The sequence below is a fragment of the Lactuca serriola genome, chromosome 6 (genome assembly GCF_051521515.1).
Source record: "Lactuca serriola cultivar US96UC23 chromosome 6, Lser_US96UC23_V15, whole genome shotgun sequence".
NCBI classification, from domain to species: domain Eukaryota; kingdom Viridiplantae; phylum Streptophyta; class Magnoliopsida; order Asterales; family Asteraceae; genus Lactuca; species Lactuca serriola.
Window position 1 is genome coordinate 182000003 of NC_136413.1, and position 16439 is coordinate 182016441.

Below are 16439 nucleotides of genomic sequence, written 5' to 3' on the forward strand. Positions count from 1 at the left end.
AACCTAAAATATTCTCTTCAATTTCCCAATATTTGTGAGCAAATTTCAGGAAATTGCAACACGTTTTTACCCATAATAACTATAAGTTTTGTAGTTACATTGTTTTTTTTACTGATAATAAAATGCAGGTATTTGGTATGTGAGGGATGTATTAAACGTTTGTGTGATTTACTGATATGCCCTGATCCGCAAGTGTTTGCATATACAGTAAATCCGCAAGTGCTTTTTGCCTCGACTGTTAATGTGAAAAAAAGAATCAAAGTATTATGTATCAGAAACATAAATTTAAAAATATATAGAAAATTACAATTATGCCCTTGTATACTGATTGGTTAGTAGCCCAACGTTCATAATAGTGAGTATATCTCTCTAAAGAATTCTTTGCCATTTCACTTCTGTGTTCAGATTCATCATACTACAAATGGAAGTGGAATGAATTACAAGATTAAAGATTTGAGACTTTAAAAAATGAATAATTGTAATGTTTTATTGAATTTAGAGTAAAATACAATTAGTTTTATTACATGATGTTTATAATTCATGCATGTTTACAGCTGCATTTGCAACCTTGTTCTAACAACAAACCCACATGTAGTATTTAATTGTTTATTTACGGTTGTGCCCCTGAACTATTATGTATTAACATCCATAAGCCTTTTGTTCTCATGTTAGTTAAGATTCATAAAGATACTTATGTTCTAGCTGAATATAAATAAGTCTTTCTAGTAGCCCCACCCTTATCCTTAGCAACATAATTACTTACATTAGCATCTAATGTAATTCGGTTCTGCTTACAGTAACAAGGAAGAAGCAAGCCATTATATCTAGTAGTTTTGGAGGAAACGAGACTCAAGCAAAAAGCAAACACACGGAGAGTTGTTGGCAGATAGTAAGCTAGATAATGCAATTGTATATTCTGCTTCTCTTGAGTTAATTTTTTTATAACATTTACTCACTATTGGAATAATTATTTGTATTTGACATATTAGTGAAATGAATTATCTTTGTTATTTATGGTATTTTATTTGTATGACATTAAATTCTATGCAATGGATTGTATTTTTTGTATATGATATTTATTTTCTATTATGAGACATTAAATACAAATTTAATTTGAAAATTAGTAAATCTGTAAATATTTTTTTTAAACAATTAAATTTATGATACGCAAAAATGTGTGTCATCTTCATTTATGACATGACCTTTCTTGACAGGGGCTTTCTTGATACGCATTGCGTGTCATTAACACGCGCGTCATAAGGTTACAACACGCGAATGTGTGTCGTCTTCCTTTATGATAGGGCCTTCCTTGATACGCATTGCGTGTCGTAAACGCGCGTCATAATTGCGCGTTGTAAATGAGCGTCATAAATGCGCGTCGTCTATAGACGACGCGCAAAAGTGCATCGTCTCTCTTTATGACAGGGCCTTCCTTGACACGCATTTGCGCGTCGTCTGAGCCTTTTACGACGCGCAATGAGCGTCGTAAAAGGCTGTTTTTCTAGTAGTGCTAGAAAGATGAGGACTACTACACTCATCTTTAGTCTCACATTTTATCCCAGAATGAGACTACCCGGTTATTCAAATTATTCCGAACTAAGCATCCTTTACAAACTTTAATTTACAACTACACAAGACTACAATACCTGTAATCAACTTCCAATACAAATTTCCTACTTATACAATGTTGTTACAATGAAAGGCATAACAAAGCACTTATTCAACTTATTTTGAACTAAATACATTACATAAGTCTTAGTTTATAACTAGACAAGACCACAATACATGTAATCAACTTCTGAATACAAATTCTATTTCATGAAATACTATCATAAGGCAAGTATACATTTAGCACATAATAGTAAGTATTCAATACACATTTAATATTCTTAAGTAATAATACTTCTATTATGATTATCATATAGTATTAATAGGAATACTTTTAGCACACACACACAGACACACAAATATATATATATATATATATATATATATATATATATATATATATATATATATATGTATGTATCCATTGTTTCGATTTTGATAGTTTGGGGTTTTCATCTTCTTCAGATGGTGGCTCCGGAGCAGAGTCTGAGCAATGCTAATTCCGGCCTGTCCAGTAGCTCTGGCAACAAACACCATATTCGGATCCTTACATCTACCAAAAAAAGAACCCAAAGATGATGGATTACTCACAACTGGAATCAACGATTTCATATCAAAAACCTTCCCGGAGTCGAAATTGAACCGAAATCGATTCTCGGTTTCACCTTATCCGGCAGAAGATACATCGGATTTCTTTGCACATACGATTAATCTCCTAGGGTTTTTGAATGAGCGAAACTGGTGCGAGGTGTAGTGGCAAGGAGAAATGAGTTCGAGGTGAGAGCCAGACATGTATATTACCTTTGAATCTGGTTGCAGGTAACAAAAGGGTATTTTAAAACATGGAAATGAGAGTTTATTACTTTTAATGTGCAAAAAAAATAGTTTAGTGACCTTTTAAAACAAACGCCAAAAGTTTGATGGTCTAATATGACATTTGCCTAACCTAAAATCTACAGGAAAGAACAAAACATAAAAAAAGTTTGTTGAGTCATGTGTTTAACAAAATATCCTTCAAACAAATCCACCGTATATGGGTGTTTTTCTCGTGTGATACAACAGCGGTAAGCAATTCTTCAAGATTGTCTGAACACTTACTAGTGGAATACCTTGGTTGCAGCAATAGGTGGCAGAAGCGTAAAAGAGGAAGAAATGATTTTTGCTTCATCAGATGTAACTCTATCAGTCATAGAGGTGTGGTATTTATACTGCAATATGTAGCTGATGTATTAAAAACGAAGTTGTAAAAATCAAATTAAAGAGCACAATTACGTGAGAAATCAAAAATTAAATATGTAATTAATAGCTCTAAATTCGGGTGTGTAACTATTAATTGAAAAAAAAATCCTTGATCTTTTCTGTTCAACCAATGGTTCATTTGTACCCGGACAAGAAAGAACCTTGGTTCTATAAGTCTTACAAGGGTAAGAACCCCTTGTATTCATATACTCATTTTCTTTTCTTGCTCCCACCTATGTGGGTTGGAACAAAACTCAACTAACTCATTTGTTAATCTCTTTCAACTATCTCACTTTACCAAGTAACTTCTTATTCATTTTCAATCCGTTTTGAATGTATGATATATCAAAACGAAGATGTCACGAAGGAGAACACGAACACAAAATCATTTGTCCATTCTGATTCCATTTAGAATTTAAAATTTATGCTAAAAGATGAGGAAAAACTCATTATTGGAAATTTGTAAAACCAATTTTCCAACAATAATATGATTATAAAAAATGAAGGAAAAACGATATGTCTCTACGACGAAAATGAAGTTTTGCCAAACGTCAAACGATTCTTGGTACTTTTTAACTATTGGAATATTTTTATTTTTGTGTTTGTTAATTATTTTTTATTATATATATTTAATTTTTAAATTATAGGTTTTAAAATAAAATTAATATTATTGTGAAAAATAAAAGTAATAAAACGAAAGGTGACCACTTCCTGAGTTTTGAAAAATGAAAATAGAATGAATGAAAACTGACATGACGTAGAAAACTGAAATTTTAGAAGGTGAATATACTTTTGTACTTTAGAAACAATGAGTCGAGCGAAACAAAACAATGAATGATATTTGTATATAAACAAGATCATAAATACACAATATGAATACAAGACCATGATTACATTTTTCACTAAATATGTATCCATTATGTTGCTGGTACACACGGCTCTAAAAAGCTCGTTATGGCTTCGTCATGACACATCATGACTCAAAAACTTTTATTTACCGCCAAACTTTAATAAAATTCCGCATTAGACCATATATGTCTATAAAAATGAATAATAGTAGAATATATATATATATATATATATATATATATATATATATATATAAGGTTATTGTCACTGTAGCCTAACAATGTTTCATATATTGGTTTAAATGGTCCCTCGTGTTTTTTTTTTATTTGCGTTTAAATGGTACGAACTTGTGTTTTACCGGTTAATGTCGTACATTTACCTATTTTTGAAGGTTACACTTCTTTTTTCACTTTCCAACTAAGAAGGTGAGTCAACAATGACTCAGTGGTGAGTCGACTCATCATTGCCACGTAAGCCAAGAGTCTAAGCACAAAACCGAACTTCATCTTCTTCATCTAAGAGAAAAGAAAAAATTCCCAAACCTTTGGTTCCTTTGTGTTCTTCATCAGAACTCGAAAGACACCTGACTAACACAAACTTCATACCTATTAATCCGAACCCAACGCCAAAATCCACAAAGACACCTGATTCCTCCTTACTGATATCCTAATTACACCTTTAATTCGTCGCCATAAAACCACTGAATACACAACCATCATCACCAACTGTTGCCTATGCTAAAAATAAAAGAAACAAACAGAAGAAACATAGAGGCGATTCAACGAGAAAAGGGAGGTGTCTGCGATTCAACTCAACATGATCAGATTCAGAGCGATTTAGCTCAATATGCTCGGATTCAGGTTATGGCCAATCGAAGGTTGATATGAGTTTTGTGACCCAATCGAAGGTGATTCCATGAGAAAACGGGCAACCACCCTATTGAAACTTCCCGTTTCTCCTGCGGTGAGCACCAAAGCATCGAACACTTCCACCGACAACACCGTCGGGAGTTCCAATCACCCATCAAATTGGAGTATCCAAGTTCTGTGTCGATGAACCTTTCATACCTTCGAGGTTCAGGGGAGTAGGAGGTAGTGCAGATCAATTCGCCATGAGAGGCATGAAGCTTTCTAGTAATTCATTTGGAGGAGGTGTCGGAAGTGGTGGTTCACCCTTTTCTATCAGCGACGGTAGTGGTGGTGTATTCATCTTCTTCAATGGGGGTTCTCAACAGAACTCCATTAGTCTACATAAATCTATCTTCGATTTCGATTTCTTGTATCACCACATCATCGTCAACTACAAATGTTGGACGATTCTGGTGGCAGATAATGGTGGATTAGTGGCGGTGTTGGAACACAAGTTAAAGGGAATAATATAGGCAGTCATCGGTGGAAGGAAACATGGAATTAGGGCTTTCCGACGAGGTGGGGATGAAAGAGAGAGAGAGAGAGACAGAGAGAGAAAGGGGAGAGAGAGAGAGAGAGAGACATCTTAATTGATAAGAGACTTCTGATGAGGTGGCATTTTTTAACTTTAAACCTGCTGACTAGGAAGGGGTTCACCGGGTGACCCCTTCATTTTTTTAAAAGGACTTTTTAAACCTTAAAAACAAGAATTCGTACCCTAAAGGCAAAAACAAAGTCACAAGGGACCATTTAAACAAATATACGAAACATTGTTGGGCTACAGTGACAATAACCTATATATATATATATATATATATATATATATATATATATATAACCTATATATATGTGTGTGTGTATATATATATATATATATATATATATATATATATATATATATATAGAGAGAGAGAGAGAGAGAGTTAGGTTATTGTGTTTTAGGTAAATATTGTGTGAATGTAAGGAGAATTCTAGACCAATAGATAAAAAGAATGTATGGCTATGATTTTAAGGGTGATGATATTACAATGCAATATCATGTACCATAATATCACTCAAATTTAATTAAAAGGTTATTTTAAACAACAAACTATTTTTAAAAAAAGGAAAATTTTGAATTTGAAGGGATAATTCTTATTTAAAAAAAAACTAATTCAATTTCAATTCTAATTTAATTTGTATTCATAACCGATTATAACTTATTTTATTCTGTCAGAATGCGATTATGTTAGAATGAGATTCTGTTTGAATAACAGGTTATGATATTCTTTAAGAATTCATAAATAAAAAGACAAATATGAATAAGTACATTATGAAACAATATACAAAATCAATTCTTGATCTAATAATATATCAAATAATTATATTCTATGATTGTGATAAAAAAAATAACATTCTTGAATAATAACAACATTCTGAAAGCATAACAAATGTAATTCTTAAAAAAAAAAACAATTTTAAACTATGAGTAATTCTCAAAATCCAACAAAAAACACTAATTTATTCTGAAAAAATAATATTGCTAAGATTCATTTTATACATTCTGGCGGACTACATTTTACTATAAGACACTCTTGTTTTCCATATTTTCTTTCTTTTCCACATGAATGAAAAACTCTTCAAAACCTAAAAAGAAAAAAAAAACCATTAAAATCTAACAAAAAAACTAATTCATTCTAAAATAATTTTATTGATAAGATTTGTTTTATAAATTTTGGCAGAATACATAAAATACATTATGCTAGAATACAAACATTATGAAAGAATGGATTTATGTAATTAAATTATGATATAATACATCCAAATCCATTGACACCTCATACTCAACTTTGACATCATAATAGACTAATTTATTCTAAAAAACAATGTGACAACCCTATATTTTTCCAAAATCAATGTAACACTCAAAAGACAAATACAACGAAAACTATTTGGAATCAACGAAATTAACCTCAAAAATAAAGTGTTCAAATATCTAAATTGGGATGCATCAAATGTTAGATATCATGCCAAGGTTTCCAAAAACATAAGGAACATTCGAAACCGGGTTATATTGAAGAAACTATAACCACTCAAATATTTGCGACACACCCGGTAAAACACTATTTAACGTAAAAAGTGAAATTACAATAAAATGCATTTTAGCCTTAACTATCTAAACAAAAGTTGTAGAGTTCGTTAAACTGTAAATGTACATAAAAAGATCGCCCAAATTGGACCTCGTATGAAGAAGTTACGAATTTTCTAAGTTTCGGAACAGTAGTAGAGAGCTAAAAACTCGAGTTGAAGATCGAGCGTTATTTAGCTAACGCAAACTAAACGAAAGTTGAAGGTCTCCACAATAGGAGTAAAATGATAAAAAGACAAACGAAAACCGACGTCGAATAAAGAAACTATGAATTTTTAACGGACTTTAGCAGTCCCGGCCTATTAAAAACATATCATTAAAAATAAAGTCAAAACTAGCCGACGAAGTCTAAATGAAATTTGTAGAGCATAATCTCACCTACGTGTGGATATAAAGAACGCGAAAAACGGAGTCCGTACGCGAAAGTTACGGAATTTAGAAGACGGAAGCCAAGATTACGCCTAGCGTAATGTAGGAGTACGCCCAGCGTACTCAGGTGCAGGGTCGAGTCCCATCGGCTGCAGCTCTACGCCTAGCTAGACTCGAGTCGTAAGCCATGACGCAAAGTTACGCCCAGCGTAACCGAATTACGCCCAGCGTACTCCGGTGGTACGCCCAGCGTACTCGTCTTTCCAGCCCTATAAATAGAAGGCATAAGCTACGGATTTTAGCACACCTCCCACTAAATCTCACTTACTCCCACACACTTTCAAGCACCAGAGGCCGTCCCGACACCCTCGATTTCCGCACCCGAGCCCTCGACGAAGGTTCTACGCTACCGAGATCCCCGAAGAACTCGAAGATGCAGCTTTCCGCGGTTGAAGTTCTGCTCGACCCTAGTCCCACTCTCTTCAAACCAAACAAGTGAGTTCATACCCCTACCTTTTCAGTCTTTTCATGTTTTAGAGGGGGAATACAAGTACAATACAAGTAAACGTATCGTTTTATAAACATAAATGCAACATCTATCTTATTAATTATCGATACCAATATCTTACTTTACGTATAAGGGTTAGTATATCATCAAGTTATTTTCACCAAATGGAACATACTTTCTGAAAAACTATAATTGGTATAGTTAGCAAGTTATTCATACATTCTTACGTATACATCTTGAAAAACGAAATACTTTCAACAACAATGAAGTAAAGTCTTTCTTATCGTAAATCTATTTATACTAAGTGATGTGAGATACTCAAACTTCAACGTACTCTTATGTATGCATTTCAAGTCCTGTATTATATACCATAATCTCTTGGAGGGAGAGCATGATACTTGTGTATAGATCTATACGGGATTGACAACCCCGCACCTAAACTGTTAGCTACAGTTAGACCGACAGGTCTGGGGTGACAAATGTTATAACACTACAACACCTGAAGAATGTTGTTACAGGCAGTCTGTGTCAATAGTATGGTTATAAGACTCACATGAAAGTATAAAAACAAGTTTGATTTACGAGATTCATATATGCATTCAGTTTTTACATTATTTTGAGCACAAAGTTTATCTTTATCATTCAAGTACGAAAAATACTAACGCACTCCAATTTTGGGAACTTTTCAAACTATATATAGAAAATATTGAATTTTCTGAAAACCATGTTCATCGATTTGCTACCAAAAGGACATACTTTTCAATACAAAACACTTATGAACTCACCAACTTAATTGTTGACACTTTTTCGAAACCACTTGTATTTCTCAGGGAATCAGTAATACAGGTAACCACCAGCTTTTGAAGAAGGAACGCTAAGGACGTTTATTATTAAACATTTACATCATCATATTGTAATATTCTTTTGGAAATATGTGTAACGCAACGATATACGTTTTTATTATATATATGATGATTGTGTTACTTTCTTTACAATATTCAATTGTTATGGTACTACGTGAAGTCATCCACCCCCGAATATTTCCGCCATTCTGGTTTGGGGATGTGACAAACAACACCAATTAGGTTTTTTATTACATTGCAAGAGAGAAAAAGTAAAAAAACAAAGACTAATGGTATCCTATTGAGAATTAAAAGTTTAATAATGCATTGATTCTTCAAAATCTTTATATATATTATGGTAGAATACATAGAATTATGGCAAAATACATGGGTGTGTTAGCAATATTTGTTTGGAAATTTCATCCTTACCATAGACACAATTGGTTAAATATTTCACAAGCATGCTGATTGTAAAAATTACTAGAAAATATGTTTTAAATATGAAATTAGTCATTTACCGAGAATTTAGCTTGATACATCTCTTATGCATTCTATCGAACACCTTATGTGCATTATCCAATTGTCATAACTTTACCTTGAAATATAATGTCAAACACCTTCAACAAGTTGTATTAAACATGTTAACCCATAAAAAAAAATCTTATATACTCTAATAATCAATTGATTTGAAAAAGAAAAGAATGTCAAAAATAAAAAATTTCTTACCTGGTAAAAATTTAGAAACAATAAACTGGGATGATTCAACTCAATCAAAAACGATAGTAGATCAATATGAGTGACAATTGAAGGAGATAGACGTCAGGCTGAAGAATTAATCGTTGTCAAGTGAATGGAAATTCTGGCAACGAGCCAATGACCGGTGTGTGGAAGAAGAGGGTCGCATGGATTTTGGTGTCGTTTGATAGGGTTCGCAACAACTGATGGTGGAGGAATAAGATCGTCGGTTCTTGTAGTTGTTGTTGGGTGGAACTCCTCGAAGGTCACACATGGTCGTGTGCTTTTGACGTTGTCGTCGGGTTGGGGAAATAAGCCATAATCGATTGCAGTGGGGTTGGACATCAGTCGACGATGGGAGAAGTATGGTGGGCTCAGTTTAGAAGGGGAGGAGGCCGTGTAAAGGGATCTCTCGTGATTTTGTAGTGTTTATTAACAGAATTTCTATACCTAAAGGTTATTAATGATTTTATTTATTTACGATATTTATCATAATTAAGATTACTATAATACCCTTTTATGATTTATTATTGAATTTATTTTTTCATTCTGATTGGTTATTAGAGACACACAATATTTGTTAAAAACACTTGAACCAATCTTTTCTCTCTCTCTCTGTCTCTCTCTCTCTCTTCATATATATATATATATATATATATATATATATATATATATATATATATATGCTTATGTTCATGTGAAACCACTATATTTTGAGAGTCAAGACACACAATCCTAACCATTCATTATTTAGATAAAAAAACATTTTTAAAATACAAAATAATTGAAATTTTTTGAATTTTTTTTAAATATTATTTTCGTCATTTATATCTTCCAAAAAAAATAAAAATTAATAAAAAACAATTACAGCTTTTTTTTTGAAATATCTTAGAAATATTTTAGTAGAATATTAGAATATTTAATATATCTAACAAATTTAGTAGAATATTAGAATATTATAATATTTTATCACATTAGAATATTTATAGTGTAATATTCTATTAGAATATTTCACGTATTTAAAAAAAACGGTAATTTTTAATTATTTTTTAAAATTTATTTTAGGTAAATAAAATGAACAAAATAACAATTAAAAAAAGAATTTTCGGATTTTTCCTTTTATTTTTTATTTTAAAATTATTTTTACATTGCGTCTTACGGTTTCATAAAATCAATATGGTCTCAGATGAACCTATATATATATATATATATATATATATATATATATATATATATATATATATAGGAAAAATGACACAAATGCCCTACGAACTTTTTAGGGTTTACCCGTTGAGTCCCTAAAGTTTTTGTCAGACTTTATGGGTCCCTAAACTAAGATATGATCTGCTTTTTTAGTCCCTGTCAACCTGTAATAGCGACTTTTTAGACCATAAAAAACTCACATTGTGCCCCTATAAAGCCAAACAAATAAGTTCGGGGATCAATACGAATTGAGTGTGAACCGGCTTTAGAAGAAAATGAGAGGTTTTTTTTATATGAATTGATCCCCGGACTTATTTTTTTGGCTTTATAAGGGGACAATGTGAGTTTTTTTTATCTAAACGGTCACCGAACTAGTTATTACAGGTTGACAGAGACTAAAAGAGCAGGTTATATCCTAGTTTAGGGACCCATAAAACCCGAAAAAAACATTAAGAACTCAACAGGTAAACCCTAAAAAGTTCGTAGGAGATTTATGTTATTTTCCCATATATATATATATATATATATATATATATATATATATATATATATATATATATATATATATATATATAAAATTGTCGCATGAACTTACGCTTTATAAACAAATGGTTTGCTATAGCTCGTAAAATTTTTAGATTTGACGTTGTTTACCCCATTGATCCCTTGCATCTGTACATGTAACCCTAGTCAAAGAATATAACTATTTTTCAAAAGAAACTCATCACAAGTAGGCCTTTGAAAGGGGATATAATTTTAGGATTTAATCAATTGGAATCACATGTAACAAAAGGTATAGGGCAAACAGGAAAAGGGTAAAAAAGGTAGGTAACTTTATTATAAATGACAAAAACCATATCACAAGATATCCAGCTACATCCTCTCTATCCTAACAAAATTACAGTTTTATCCTTCAATAATTATCACATAAATTACAATTTTAAAGTCTATGAATCATTTTATTTTTTAATATCCGAAAAGATAAATAATCAACGTAGCGAAAAGAATGAAGCGTCATATATAGTATCTTTAGAGACACTTTCCTCCATATCCTGCGTTTCTAAATAAAGCTTGTTTTATATCCTCTGAATTTAAAATTACTCTTTGCTCCATTTCCTGTAATTTAAAACCACCAACCATGTAAAAATACAGTTAAATAGGAATAGAAACGGAGAAGAAAATGAGCATGTCTTATAAAAATTACAAACGTTCGATCTTTGTTTTTCCATCATTAACAGGTATTTTAGATTTTTTTTTTATACGTAAAAAAATTGATGCCTAAAATAAATACAAAATCTACAATATTAGTTGACTAGTTGTGAAACCCGTATAATATACGGGTTGATTAAAACAAAATGTTAAATAGAAACGATTAAACGAGAAGTTTATTTGAATTTGAAATTTGAAATAAATAAAAATTATGAGAAAAAAAACATGCAAAAAATAAATAAATTAAAATTATTGTTTAGTTATCAGACCCGTATACTAAATATGTTAATTATAACAAAATGTTAAACACAAAGGTTTAAACTGTAAATTTATTTGAAATTGAAATTGAAATTTAAAATTTAAAATTTGAAATTAATATCATTATGGTATGTGTAATTTATGGAAACTAATTAATAATATATTAGAAATGGAAAGTGAAATAAATGACAAGTGGAAAATAAATATATCTCTAAATTATGACAAAATGACATGTGGCAAATTGAATGAGAGAAAGATATGTGGCAAAATCATTCTTATTTATTAGGGTAGATTACCTATAATATTTTTAGCAAAAAATATGACTATTAAAATAGATGGGTTAATATCATACATATGTAACAAATTATCTATTTTTTACAAAAATATTATTGGTTTAAAAAGGTATGCAATTTGTTTTTTTTTTTTTTTTTTTTTTTTTTTACTAAATACAATTAAAATATTGGCATTTTGTGAACAAAAAGTTTCAATTGCTTAAGTTGTTTACCTTCTAACCGCACTTTTTTAAAACAATGATATTTTATATAAAAAAAACATAATTTGTTGCCTATTATGATACTAAACCTAAGAAAACGTTATACCTCAGTGCAGGAAGCATGCATTGCGAAATCATTGAAGCAGCTTATAACACACTGATGAATCTCGAGGCCCAAAGCTTCAAGTGTTGTTATTGTCGATATCAATAACTCGGGTTTACTTGTACAGCATACTTGAACATGTGTATCTGCATTTCTCCGATCCACGTCAAACTAAAATAGAAAATAAACATATTAAAGAGTTATTAATCCAAATATATTTTTTTTCTCCTAGATATAGAATATAAGATAGTTAAACAAAAATTGTACATACCTTTGGTGAATTTCTGATAAATATTTCTTTAGGCTTTGTAGTCATTAAATTTAATTGATCGGAGGAAATATCCATTTCTTCTTGCATATGATTGATTTTATCAATCAATTCCTTCATGTAGTCTATTGTGTCTCCAAGTATTGATGTTCTATCCATCTTTTTAATTCAAAAAGTAAGAATAAAATTAGATTATAACAATCAAAATTCCCAAATTCAACGTATATTATAAGCTTTAAAGCATGATGAACAAATTGTTAAAGCAACATATGGTAGGATCTACTGTAAAATACATTTCAATTTTATAAAATAAAAAACAAAATTGCAATCGCATTCATCAAGTTGGTGATGCAATCGTGTTTTATATTATTAGGAAAAAAAATATTATTGGTTTAAACAAGTGGTAAATCAATTCAGTTGCATTAATTGATAAAGACATGAGTTCGTTGTATTTAAATCAAATGTTTAATCAAATGTCTATTCCTTTGGATTGTAAAGGATGAAAGATTAACCTTAAAAGACCGTAAATAGAAATAATCAAATTACCAGTCATGAAATAATTTTTTAGATTGAAATGATAAAAATCCTCAACAAAAACATTTTCTAAGATGTGATCTATTTTTAGTTTTTTTTTTTGGGAATGAAAAAATTACTAATTCAATCTCTGTATAAGATTGAATTTGAACTCTCCGCTTCAAATACAAAAAATACAACACTTTACACTAAAAAAAATTTATGATCTTCTTTGAGTATATTATTTGTTTCTAACAATATTGCAATAAAAACATTTTAAAAAAAATCAAACAAACAAACAAACAAAGTTAGAAAAAAAAAAAAACAAAAATCAACAATTTTTTTTTTGTGACAAAGAGACTATTATCGCCAAAAATTATAGAATATCTAAAACTCCATACATCCGCCATGGTTTAGTTACTCCTGATAGAATGACTGTTTATTATTTATTTAGTCAGGAAAAAATGACTTAATAATTCAAAAAATAATGGTTTTAATGTATCAATACATTGGCTATTTACATAATTTTTTAACTTCAAGTTTCTCTGTTATTAAAATGAATTAATATTATTAAAATCGATAAATATTAAGAATTTTTTCTTAAAATTGTAATTTATTAAAGACGGTTTATTTGGTTACAGAAAAAATAGACCTCATATATATAACATTTTACATACAAGAGTTAATGGAAAAAAACAAGAAAAAGAACACCACTCTAATTTTATATATCGTAATTTAGTTGTTAAAAAGATATTTTTTTATATATTCAAAAATAATATGTTTAAGCCAAAATGGAAATTTAAATAAATAAATAAATAAATAAATATATATATATATATATATATATATATATATATATATATATATATATATATATATATATATATATATATATATATATATATATATATATATATATATATATATATATATATATATATATATATATATATATATATCAAGAGTTGCACCTTGCTGATCTTTGGTACAATCGATCGAAGCATGGAGAGTCTATCATTCAATCTCTTCCTCCTCCTTCTCTCGGCCATTAAATTTTTCGAAGGTTGCCCCTCAACTTTACAGTTTTTACTATTCTTCCCCATGTTGATTCCGTTTCGTCTCTGGTGTTCGAGCTCACCCATAGCAACACTCGGGTCCGGTATTTCCAGGTTATCGACCCGATTACCCACATCGTGTAGGAAATGACAGTTTTCTACATCATCCAGCATTGAAAACACAGAGTAGTAATCTTGATGAATCAATGGTGAAGATTCAATCTTGATATTGGTAGTGTCGTCATGAAGGCCAGCGGATGACTGGTCATGGTCAACAAAAGGGTGGATGAAATGTTGACCAAATGAAGAACAATTTAGGGTTTGTGAATCAAAGATGAAGGGTAGTGAAAAGTCATTAGTAGAACAAGAGGTTTGAGAGGTGATGGAAAGAGGTGAGCTTTCAAGAAAAGTGGTAGGTGTAGAGAAGAGGGCATTTTGGTCAAATTGATCATCGATGTCATTGATTCCAAAGGAAATGTTTGAATCTAATATTTCTTCCAAGAATCCATGGGTATGGTGGTGGTGGAACTCCATTGTTGAACTTTCTTAGGATTTGTGGTTGGAAGCATATGAAGAATATGAAGTTGCACCAAGTGGCAGAAGAGCGATGAATATATATAGAGGGGTGAGGAAAAAGAGAAGGTGGTGGCTAGTGAATCTTGTTTAAAAGAAAAATACAACTTGTTTTTTAAATTTCTTTTTCATAATATATGTTTGGAACTAAAGGCCTTCTACCCTCAAATAGAATACGTGATATATATATATATATATATATATATATATATATATATATATATATATATATATATATATATATATATATCAATTTTTGATAAATTTGACAACCTAACAATTTTCTAACAACAATCATCTTACGGGTTGAATTTTGTGGGATTTACTAATGGAAAAATAGATAAAGAACGTAAACAAACACCACAACCCCCAACTTTAAATCATGTGTAGGATAATTTTCCATATGAAGCTTCAAGTGACTTGAAGCGTAAACAATCACATGACCCCAATTCATCAACACTGCACCCAAACCCATGATTAATGCATCACACTACACCTCGCACGACCATAACTCAAACTTGGAGAACTTTGCATAAACCCTCTCTTTCCTCAGAGTCTTCAATACCTCTCACAGACGATCCTCATGTTGCTCCTAGGTCTTGTAATAGACCAGGATGTCATCAATAAACAAAATCACATACCGATCCAACATAGGCATGCATACGTGATTTATGAGATCCATGAATACGACTTGAGCATTGGTGAGCCCGAAGGGAATCTCCACAAAATCGTAATGACCATAACATGTTTGGAAGGCCATTTTTTGTATATCCTCCTCTCTAACCCTCATCTGATGATATCCCGAATGTAGATCAATCTTGGAGAACCAAGATGCATCCTGAAGCTCGTAAAATAAATTGTCAATACTTGGGAGCGGATAACGGTTCTTCACTGTTAGGCTATTCGGCTCCTAGTAGTTAATACACATCTAATGCGATCTGTCCTTCTTTTTCACAAACAAGATTGGCGCACCCCATGGTGAACTACTCGGCCAAATGAATCCTTTTTTTTAACAAATCTTGCAGCTATGTATACAACTCCTACACCTCTGCAGGTGCTAACTGATAAGGTGCTTTAGCAACCAGAGCCGCACCTGGAAACAAGTCAATCCAAAACTCCATTTTCCTTTCCGGAGGAACTCCAGGAAAAACCTTCGGAAATACATCCATGTACTCCCAAACAATCAGTACCTCGTCCATAGTTGCCCTACCCTTCTCATGGGTATCCATCACATAAGCAACAAATCCAAAACAACCATGTTGAAGGTAGCACCTGGCCCTCGTTGCTGAACAGAGAATCGCCCCATGCTAAATAGCCTCCCCCTAAATCACTAACTCTCCCACACTTAGGGTCCGAAAATGCACAGGTTTTGATGGACCAGGCGCACAAGTCGATATTCTCAATTCATCCCGGAGCGACAAATATGTATAGAGATCTTTAGCCTGATTATTGGTAGCCACGTATGAAGCGATATGTGGCCTGGTAAGAGGTGCTTGACTTGTAGGAAAGTCAAGTCTGAGCATCAGCAACCCCACGACAAAATGGAGCTGTTGGAAGTTCCTGTTTGGAAATAGGAAG

General features: G+C 31.4%; 1 protein-coding gene across 1 annotated transcript; it reads right to left on the minus strand.

Annotated features, from left to right (window-relative positions):
* Positions 1-11205: 11205 nt before the first annotated feature.
* LOC145057507 (transcription factor bHLH61-like) lies at positions 11206-14922 on the minus strand. Its single transcript, XM_079005369.1, has 4 exons — positions 14205-14922; positions 12724-12879; positions 12456-12623; positions 11206-11505 (listed from the first exon to the last, which is right to left on the minus strand). Exons 1-4 carry the CDS (start codon positions 14820-14822, stop codon positions 11419-11421), a joined length of 1029 nt encoding a protein of 342 aa, XP_078861495.1. The 5' UTR covers positions 14823-14922; the 3' UTR covers positions 11206-11418.
* Positions 14923-16439: the final 1517 nt, after the last annotated feature.

Bases quoted from the DNA above. Each gene is read 5' to 3' on its own strand.
- LOC145057507 (XM_079005369.1), bottom strand. From the start codon at position 14,822: ATGGAGTTCCACCACCACCATACCCATGGATTCTTGGAAGAAATATTA. The intron at 12,880-14,204 runs GTGCAACTCTTG...TGAATTAAAAAG, and splicing joins TTGTACCAAAGATCAGCAAG to ATGGATAGAACATCAATACT. The intron at 11,506-12,455 runs GTATAACGTTTT...TTTAAATTACAG, and splicing joins TGCATGCTTCCTGCACTGAG to GAAATGGAGCAAAGAGTAAT.